Source organism: Grampus griseus, assembly GCF_964374135.1.
Source record: "Grampus griseus genome assembly, chromosome: 5".
Taxonomy (NCBI): Eukaryota; Metazoa; Chordata; class Mammalia; order Artiodactyla; family Delphinidae; genus Grampus; species Grampus griseus.
The window spans coordinates 59,831,606-59,842,960 of record NC_138998.1 but is presented as its reverse complement, the minus strand read 5'-3'; the positions used below and the strand labels follow the sequence as shown (position 1 = coordinate 59,842,960).

At 34.7% G+C, this 11,355-nt stretch overlaps 1 protein-coding gene across 4 annotated transcripts in view; it reads right to left on the bottom strand.

Moving 5' to 3' along the window:
• Positions 1–803: 803 nt before the first annotated feature.
• The window catches only part of ATP11B (ATPase phospholipid transporting 11B (putative)), a 133,049-nt gene continuing 122,497 nt past the window's right edge, over positions 804–11,355 (bottom strand). For 3 of the 4 annotated variants that reach the window (XM_082654901.1, XM_082654902.1, XM_082654907.1), the window contains 2 exons: positions 1,665–1,732; positions 804–1,354 (listed from right to left, as the gene is read on the bottom strand). In XM_082654901.1, the coding sequence (XP_082511027.1) occupies positions 1,236–1,354; positions 1,665–1,732 (187 nt within the window). In that variant the 3' untranslated portion in view covers positions 804–1,235. Of the gene's footprint in view, positions 1,355–1,664; positions 1,733–11,355 lie in introns of those variants that run through there. The other variant, XM_082654905.1, reaches the window with a different exon arrangement.

The following is an 11,355-nucleotide window of genomic DNA, read 5'->3' as shown; positions in this document are numbered from 1 at the left end:
GTAGATAACATATTGTTTATTTGGTCATGTTTTTAGATCCACTCTAATGATCTCTATTTTTAAATAGGTACATTTAAATAACATACTGATTAAATAACATTACTGATACATTTCTATTACTATCTATGATATGCATTACTGTTTCTATTTGTTGCCCTTGTTCTATTTTTGTCTTTGATTCTTTTTCTGGCTTTTGTAGTTTTAATAGCATTTTCTATGATTCCATTTCTCTCCTTTCTTAGCATATTAGTTATACTTTATTTCCCACCTTGTTTTTAGTGGGTGCCCTAGAATTTGTATATACAATTATAGCTAATCCAATTCTGTCAAATAACACATCACAGGTAGTGTACCTTATAGTAATAAAATAATCCTAAATCCTTCTTCCCGTTCTTTGTATCACTGCTGTTATTCATTTCACTTATATATAAGCATATACATTAGCATACATATTCATAACACAAATACCTAAGCATACATAATCGAATACATTGTTGGCATTTGGAAGAAACTGTTATCTGTTAGATCAACTAAAAATAAAAGCTTTTATTTTACCTTCAGTTATTCCTTCTTCATTGCTCTTCCTTATTTTATATAGATCTGCGTTTTTGACCTATATTACATTCATTCTCTTTAAAGAACTTTTAACATTTCTTGTATGGTGAGTGTACTGGCAACAAATTCCATCAGTTTTTGTTTGAGAAAGTGTTTATTTCTTTAGTTTTGAAAGAACAGTTTTGCAGAGTACAGAATCTATGTTGGTGATATTTTTTTCTCAAAAATTTAAATAGTTCATTCCATTTTTTTCTTGCTCACATGGCTTCTGAGAAGTTAGATGTGATACTTATCTTTGTTCCTCTGTAGATAAAATGTTTCTTACCTCTGGCTTCCTTCAGATTAGCTTGGTGATCTCTGAATTTCCTGGATCTGTGGTTTGGTGTCTGACATTAACTTGGGGGAAATCTGTTGTTGTTTGAAATATTTCATCTTTTCCTTTATTTCTTTTATTAATATTACCATTGTACATATGTTATACCGTTTGTAATTGTACCAAAGTACTTGCATAATATATTGGGTTTTTTTTTTTTTTTTTCCAGTCTTTGTATTTGCCTGCCTTTCCAATATGGGGCAGCAGTTTGCCCTCTGTCCTCCAGTCTGTTATGAATTCAAGAAGTTTTAAAATACCTGTTCAACTTCTTACTTGCTGCTAGGATGGAGTGGTGACTTCCAGCTCTTTAAATGCAGAACCAGAAACAAAGTCTTGATGTGCACTTGGAACATTCACCAAGATATATCAAATGCTGGGTTTTAATATATTCCCGAGGTCTGGAATCATTCAGCTTATGTTTTCTGACTATAACAGAATTATAAATAATTAAAAATAGTGTATCCCCCCAAATACTTGGAAATTAAATAGAAACTTACTTAAAATTTTTAACTAAAATCATTAAACACTTAGAAAACTTAGATTAAATAAAGCTTAATTCTTATAAAGATTAATCACTTATAAAACTAGTACAAAGGTTAAAAGACAAAAGTAGTAAAAATAACTATAATAGTTAAGTGATACACAATACAAAAATATGAAAAGTGTGACATCAAAACCCTGAAACGTAAGTGGGAGAGAGTGAAAATATAGAGCTTTAGAATGTGTTCATACTTACTTAAGTTGTTATCAACTTCAAGGACTGTTTTGTTATATGTAAACCTCATGGTAACCACAAAGGAAAACCTATAATAGATGCACAAAGATAGAGAAAGGAATCTAAGCATACCACAAAAGAAAATCATCAAATCACACAGGAAGAGAGCAAGAGAAGAAAGGGACAGAGAAACTATAATACAGCCAGAAAACAAGGCACAAATGGCCATGAGTATATACCTATCAATAATTACTTTAAAAGTAAATGGACTACATTACTCAAAGATAGACTAGGTGAATGGATAAAAAACCAACCAACCAACCCAAGACCAATCTAGCTGTCTACAAGTAACTCACTTCAGATATAAGGACACACACTGACCGAAAGTGAAGGGACTAAAAAAGACAATCCATGTAAATAGAAACCAAATGAAAATTGCAGTGGCTACATTTATATTAGACAAAATAGACTTTAAAACAAAGAAAGACTGTAATAAATGACAAGGGCATTATGTAATGATAAAGGGGTCAATCCAACAAAAGGATACAATATTTGTAAACATTTAGGAGCCCAACACAGGAGCACTTAAATATATAAAGCAAATATTAACAGACTTTAAGGGAGAAATAGATAGCAATACAGTAATAGTAGGGGACTTTAATACTCCACTGTCAATAAATAGATCATCCAGACGGAAAATCAATTAAGAAAACATTGGCTTTAAATGATATGCTAAACCAGATGGACTTAACAGAATATACAGAAAATTTCATCCTAAAGCAACAAAATACACATTCTTCTCAACTGCACAGGAACATTCTCCAGGACAGATTTTAGGCCACAAATCAAGTCTTAATAAATTTAAGAAGATTGAAATCATATCAAGCTTCTTTTTTTGAGCACATGGTATGAAACTACAAATCAATTACAAAGAAACAAACAAAAAACTGGAAAATTCACAAATATGTAGATTAAACAACATGCTACTGGGCAACCAAAGGGTCAAAGAAGAAATCAAGAGAAATAAAAAATACCTTGAGACAAATGAAAACGGAAATACAACATATGAAAACTTATGGGAATACAATTCTTAGAGGGAAGATAAGTGCCTAGAAAGAAACAAGAAAAATCTCAAATAACCTAACTTTACACCTTAAGGAACTAGAAAAAGAAGAATAAACAGCCCTAATTAGTAAAAGGAAGGAAATAACAAAGATCAGACTAGAAATAGATTAAAAAGACAAAAGAAAAAGATCAATAAAACTAAGAACTGGATGTTTGAAAAGTAAACAAAATTGACAAACCTTTATCTAGACCCATCAAAAAAAAAAAAAAGGACTCAAATAAATGAAAGAGATGTTACAAGTGATACCACAAAAATTCAAAGGATCATGAAACTATTATGAACGATTATATGCTAACAAACTGAATAGCCTAGAAGAAATGGATAAATTCCTAGAAACATACAGAAAATCTGAGTAGATCAATTACTAGTAGGGAGATTGAATCAGTAATCCAAAACCTCCCAACAAACAAAAACTCCAGGACCATATGGCTTCACTGGTGAATTCTACCAAAATTTAAAGAATTAATACCAAACTTTCTCAGACTCTTCTAAAAAAACAGAAAAAGAAGGAAACCTTCCAATGTCATTTTACGAGGTCAGCATTACCCTGGTTCCAAAATCAGACAAGGACACCGCAAGAAGAAAAGTTACAGGACAATATCCCTGATGAACAGAGATACAAAAACCCTCAACGAAATATTAGCAAAATGAATTCAAGAATACATTAAAGGGATCAGACACCATGATCAAGTAGGATTTATTCCAGGGATCCAAGGATGGTTCAACATCTGCAAATAAATAAATGTAATATACTACCTTGTCATATGATTTTTATCCTTTATTTTGTCAGTCTCAATAGATGGAGAAAAAGCTTTTGACAAAATTCAACCCTCATTTATGATAAAAATTCTCAACAAAGTGGGTATAGAGAAGATACACATCAACATAAAGGCCATTTGACAAGCCCACAGATAACATGCTCAATGCTAAAAAGCTAAAAGCTTTTCCTTTAACATCAGGAACAAGACAAGAATGTCCCCTTTTGCCACTTTTATTCAACATAGTATTGGAAGTCCTAAGCAGAGCAATTAATTAGGCAAGAAAGAGAAATAAAAGGCATCCAAATCAGAAATAAGTAAAACTATATACAGATGACATGATATTATATATAGAAAACCCTAAAAACTCCACCAAAAACTATTAAAACTAATAAACAAATTCGGTAAAGTTGCAGGATACAAAATCAATATACAGAAATCTGTGGTGTTTCTATACACAAATAACAAACTGTCAAAAAGGAAAATTAAGAAAACAATCCCATGTACAATTGCATCAAAAAGAATAAAATACTGGGGAATAAATTTAACCAAGGTAGCAAAAGACCTGTACACTGAAAACTGTATGACACTGAAGAAACTGAAGAAGACACAAATAAATGGAAAACTAGTCCATGCTCATGGCTTAGAAGATTATTGCTAAAATGTCCATACTCTCCAAAGCAAATTACAGATCCAGTGCAATCCTCATCAAAATTCCAATGGCATTTTTCACAGAAATAGAACAATCCTAACATTTGTATAGAACCACAAGAGACCTTGAACAGCCAAAGCCACCTTGAGAAAAAAGAACAAAGCTGGAGGTATCATGCTTCCTGACTTCCAAATATATCACAGAACTCTAATAGAACAGTATGGTATTGGCATAAAAACATATATAGATCAATGGAACAGAATAGAGAAACCAGAAAAAAACCCATACACGTATGGTCAATTAATTTACAGCAAAGGGGCCAAAAACCTACAACAGGGAAAGGAGTCTCTTAATAAATGGTGTTGGGAAAACTGGACCACTATCTTCCACCATACACACACACACACACACACGCACGCTCAAAATGGGGGGCTTCCCTGGTGGCGCAGTGGTTGAGGGTCCGCCTGCTGATGCAGGGGATGTGGGTTTGTGTCCCGGTCCGGGAAGATCCCACATGCTGCGGAGCGGCTGGGCCTGTGAGCCATGGCCGCTGAGCCTGCGCGTCCGGAGCCTGTGCTCCACAACGGGAGAGGCCACAACAGTGAGAGGCCCTCGTATCGCACACACACACAAAAAAGCTCAAAATGGGTTAAAGATTTAAATGTAAGACCTGAAACCATAAAAGTCCTAGAAAAAAATAGGTGGTAAACTCCTTGACATCAGTGTTGGCATTGATTTTTTGGATTCAATATCAAAAGTAAAGGCAACAAAGTCAAAAATAAAAAAGTGGGACTATATCAAACTAAAAGACTTCTGCACAGCAAAGGAAGCCATCAACAAAAAGAAAAGGCAACCTACTGAATGGGAGAAAATACTTGCAAATCATATATCTGACAAAGGGTTAATATCCAAAATGTACAAGGAACTCATACAATTCAATAGCAAGAAAATAAACTATCCAATTAAGAAATGGGCAGAGGATCTGAATAGACATTTTCCCAAAGAAGCCATACAAATGGTACATGAAAAGGTGCTCAACATCACTCATCAGGGAAATGCAAATCAAAACCACAATGTCACATCACACCTGTTAGAAAGGCTACTATCAAAAAAAGAAATAAGTATTGCTGAGGATGTGGAGAAAAGGAACCCTTCTACCCTGTTGGCAGGAATGTAAATTGGTGTAGCTACTATGGAAAACGGTATAGAAATTCTACCTATGACCCAGTGATTCTACTTCTGGCGATTTATCCAAAGAAAAGAAAAAACATTAACTCGAAAAGATATGTGCACACCCATGTTCACTGAAGCATTATTTATAATACCTAAGATATGGAAACAACCTAAGTGTCCAACAATGAAGAAATGGATAAAGAAAATGTACACACATACATGAAGGAATATTCAGCCATAAAAAAGAAGGAAATCCTGCCATTTGGGACAATATGGATGGACTTTGAGGGCATTATGCTAAGTAAAATAAATCTGATAGAGAAAGACAAATACCGTATGAGCCAACTTATATGCAGAATCTAAAAAACAAAAACAAGAAAACTGAGCTCATGAATTAGAGAGAGAACAGATTGGTGGCTGCTAGAGGTGGGGGCTTAGGGTTGGGTGAAATGGGTGAAGGGGGTCAAAGGTACAAACTTCCAGTTACAGAATAAGTCATGAGGATGTAATGTACAGTATGGTGACTACAGTTAATACTGTACTGCAAATTTTAAAGTGCTGAGAGATCTTAAAAGTTCTCATCACAAGAAAAAATTTTGTAACTACGGTGAGGGGTGTTAACTAGGCCTATTAACCATTTCACAATATATACAAATATCATTATGTTGTATACCTGAAAGTAATGTTATCTGTCAATTATACCTCGATTAAAAAAACAAAAGTGTGGAAAGAGAGGAGAAATTATTTCAGACGTATGGAGATAAAAGTCTTATGAACTAAATTTAAATATTTAAATAAAATGGATAAACTCCTAGAAACATATAAAATATACAGGAATAACTTGAATAGATTCATAACTGTAAAAAGTATATTAGAGATAGCAGTCAAGGACCTGTCCTCTGAAAAAACCTCACGTCCAAATGTTTTTATTCTATGAAACTCTACCAAACTTTCAAAATAGCTAATTCTATTTTATGCAAGTTGTTCCAGAAACCAGAAAACAGGGGAAGTGGGAGGTCTTCCCAGCTCATTCCTTGAGATTAGTGTAATACTGACTCAAAAACCAGAAAAAAAAAACCCAAACCAAGAGAATAAAAAGGAAAATTATAGGCCCATTTTGTTTATGTATGCAGATTCAAAATCCTACATAAAGTAATAGTTAAATGAATCCAACAGAGCACTAAAAATAACATATCATGAACAAGCAGGATTTCTGCCAGTAATGCAAGGATTGTTCAATATCAGAAAAATCCATCAATATACTTCTCTATATTAATAAAATAATGGAGTAAAACATTTCATGATAACTTTAGTTGAACCAATCATTTTGCAAAGTTCAACACCTATCTATAATTGTTAGTAAACTAGGAATAGAAGGAAATATTCTTAATGAGGGAAAAGCTATGTATACTCAAACTCTACAGTATATATCACACTAAATGGGTAAACCTTAGATGCATTCCCTTTAAGATAAGAAACAAGATTAGGATATCCTTATCACCACAAATGTTTAACACAGTATTGGAAATCCTGACTAACACTATTAAGAAAAAAGTGAAGGGACTGGAAGGGAAAAAAAGTATATCCCCCAAATATTTAGAAGTCAAAACACCTCTAAATAATCCAGGGATCAAAAAAGAAATCATAAAGGAAATAAAATATTCTGATTTGAATAACAATGAAAGGATAAAATCTGTGGGAATCACCTAAAGCAGTACATGGAGGGAAATGTGTAGTTTTAATGTCTTTATTAAAAAGGGTTAAAAATCAATTTATCTAAGCTTCAAAAAAGCCATAAAAGAAGAGCAAATTAAAACCAAAATAGAGGGACTTCCCTGGTGGTCCAGCAGTTAAGAATCCTTGCTCCCAATACAGGGAGCATGGGTTCGATCCCGGCTTAGATCCCGCATGCTGCAACTAAAGATCCCACACGCTGCAAAGAGCCTGTGTGCTGCAACTAAGGCCCAGTGCAGCCAAATAAATAAATGAATAAATGTTAGAAAACAAAATCAAAATAGAAAGGAATAATACAGATGAGAGCATTAGGGCAATAAAAATAAATGGGTAAAATTAACAAAGCCTAAAGTTGATTCTTTGAAAAAATTAATAGACTTGATCAAACCCCTAGCAAGATTGGTCAGGTAAAAAGTCTAGGAAAAAAGCTACCAATAAGCAAAAACAATACATATCCTATAGTCACTATAAGGATAATCAAAGAATATTCTGGACTTTATGTCAAAAATATTGGAAATTACATGAAACGGACAAATTCCTTAAAAGATACAACTTACCAAATTTCATAAAAGAAACAGAAAATGTGAATAATCCTGTGTCTGTTTCAGAAATTGAATTTGTGATCCACAATATTCCCCCTCCTGCAAAAAAAACACCCCCCAAACCCCTCTAAGTGGTCCAGATGACATGAATTCTTCAAAACATTAAAAGAAAAAATAATAACCTCATAAACTCTTCCAAAAAAGGGGAGGAGGGAACACTTCCCAAATTGTTTTGTGAGGCCAGCATAACCCTAATACCAAAACCTGACAGAGATGGTATAAGAAAATGAAATCACAGATCTATATCCTTCATAAGCATGGATACAAAAGCCTCTAACACAATATTAGCATATCAAACAGCAATATATAAATGGATAACACATCATACCCCAGTGAAATTTATTTCAGGGATATAAAGTTGGTTTAACATTTGAAAATCAACCAAAATAGTTCACCATAGTACCAAGCTAAAACATACAAAACCGTATGCTCATCTTGAAAAATGGAGGAAAAACATTTTCAAAACTCAACACCTCATGGTTCTCACCATGTCTATTTAACATTGTACAGGAAGCTCTAGCCAGTACAATAATGCAATAACAAGAGACAAAAGGCATGAAAATTGAAAAAACTGAATTCTCAGATGACAACTGTTTACATCAAAATCAAAAGCATTCTACACAAAAGTTAAAAAAAATAGAAAAATTGAATGAATTTAGCAAGGTTTAAGTTACAAAGTAAAAAGCACAAAATTAATTGCATTTATGTATAACAGTAATGAGTAACTGGAAGATAAATTAAGAAACAATTCTATTTACCACAGCACCAAAAACCTTAAAAATTTTAAGAGTTTAACAAAGATTTGCCAGATGTCTATACTGAAGACTACAAAACCTTCTTTAGAAAAGACCTAAGATAAATGGAGAGATATATCATGTTCATGGATTAGAAGAGTCAATATTAAGATGCCAGTGCTTTTAAAATTGACATATAAATTCAGAGCAATCCAAATCAAAATCATATCAGGATTTTTTTTTAAATAAATTGATCAGCTGATTCCAAAATTTATATGGAAATGCAAAGAACCTAGGATAGACAAAACAATCTTGACAACAGAGTTGAAGGGCTTAAACTACCTTATCTCAAAGCTAGGCATAAAGCTATAGTAATTAAGACAGTGTGCTACCAGTGTAAGGATAAATGAACAGAATTGGACAGTCCAGAAATAGACCCACATTTATACAGTTAACTTTATTTTATAAATTTTTTGGCCACACTGCGTGGCTTGTGGGATCTTAGTTCCCCAACCAGGGATCAAACCCATGCCCCCTGCAGTGGGAGCACGGAGCCCTGATCACTGGACTGCCAGGGAATTCCCCAGTCAGCTAATTTGATGAATTAACGAATTCACCAAATGAATTCAATGGAGATAGAGAACATTTTCAACAAATGGAGCTAAACCAAATAGATACTCTTATGGGGGTTGGGAGGAAGGAAGATCCTCAATCCTTGCCTCACATCTTACACATAAGTAAATTTGAGATGGATCATGGACTTAAATGTAAGAGGCTGCTTTCAGAAGAAAACATAGGAAATTATCTTCATGAACTTGGGGTTGACAAGAATATTTTAGATAAGACACAAAAAAACACATAACCATAAAGGAAAAAAAATGGACTTCATCAAAATAAAACACTCCTGCTCCCCAAAGTCACCAGTAAGAAAATATACAGGCAGAGCACAGGCTGGGGGAAAATGCTAGTAATACATACATCTGACAACTTACTAACATCCTTATAAAAAGGATTCCAACCATTCTGTAATGAGACAAGCAACCTAATGAAAAAAAAAAATGGCCAGAGCCTTCAATACACATTTCAGAAAAAAAAGATAAATTGTCAGTAAGCATATAAAAAGGAGTTAAACATCATTTGTTATGCAAATTAAAATCATGAGATATAATAAAACAACTGGAACTCTCATTGTACACAAATGCACATAAAATGGCACCTACAGTCACTTAGGAAAACTTTTGGCAGTTTCTCATAAAATTAAACATAAACCTACCTTATGACCCAGAAATTCTACTCATTATTTAATAAGAGAAATGAAAGCACGTCCACGAAGAATGTTCATAATAACTTTATTTGTAATCACCCCAAACTGTAAATAACTCAAATGTCCATAAACCAGAGAAAGGATAAATTGTGGGATGTTCATGAAAAGGAACACTACAGAGTAGGAAAAAACCCTCCAAACTATGGATATATGCAACAACATGTATGAACCTCACAGACATTGTGAACAAAGTCAGATGCAAAAGTGAACATGTATAATTCCATTTATATGAAATTCAAGAACAGGTGAAACTGATCTATGACAATAGATAACAGAAAAAAATGGTTGCCAAGGGCAGAAAGGGAGAGAAATACATTTCCTGGACACCTTCTGAGATGATAGAAAAGTTCTCTATCTGGACTTGGATTAGGATCACACAGATGTATACAATGTCAAAAGAAATAGAACGTAATCCTAAAATCTCTGCACTTCACTGTCTACAGATTTTACTTGAATACAGACCGTTTTACCTTAAAAATTAGTATTAAAAATCTGACATCAGGGCTTCTCTCGTGGTGCAGTGGTTAAGAATCTGCCTGCCAGGGCTGGGGACACGGGTTCAATCCCTGGTCCAGGAAGATCCCACATGCTGCAGAGCAACTAAGCCCGTGCGCCACAACTACTGAGCCTGTGCTCTAGAGCCCGCGAGCCACAACTACTGAGTCTGCATGCCACAACTACTGAACCTGCATGCCTAGAGCCCGTGCTCTGCAATGAGAAGCCACTGCAATGAGAAGCCTGTGCACCGCAACGAAGAGTAGCCCCTGCTGGCTGCAACTGGAGAAAGCCTGCATGCAGCAATGAAGACCTAACACAGCCACACACACACAAAACAATCTGACATCAGATTTTTATCAGATCTGCCACTTCCAAAGACAGTTGTTCACACAGACATGTGAACTCACCTCAATTTACAACAGCTTTGTTCTTTGAGTCAGTTACTCTTCAAAATAAAACTTGAATTGTTTTCGAATTCACTAAATTTTCTAGTGAAATGCTGCTCATAAAATTTTACTTTCTTGCCCTAAATTTCCTATTCATTGAGAACATGATCCAGGGACTTCCCTGGTGGCGCAGTGGTTAAGAATCTGCCTGCCAACACAGGGACCCGGGTTTCAGCCCTGGTCCGGGAAGATCCCACATGCTGCAGAGCAACTAAGCCCATGAGCCACAACTACTGAGCCTGCACTCTAGAGCCTGCGAGCCACAACTCTGAGCCCGCGTGCCACAACTACTGAAGCCTGTGTGCCTAGAGCCTGTGCTCCACAACAAAGAGAAGCCACCGCAATTAGAAGCCCGCGCACCGCAACAAAGAGTAGTCCCTGCTCGCCGCAACTAGAGAAAGCCTGTGCGCAGCAACGAAGACCCAACACAGCCAAAGATAAATTTATATATAAAAAAGGAACATGATTCATTATGTTGTACAATAAAAGTTAAAGACCGAAGTACCCTAAAGATAGTCCAAACCCTCAACTCCTTTTAAAATAAAAACAGATGCCGAGATAAACTGACTTGTCCAGGATCATGTTCTTGTTTCATTTCAGAAATAAAAATACATATATTATATACATTGTCACCCTTTGCAAATACTAACACGCAAAAACAACAG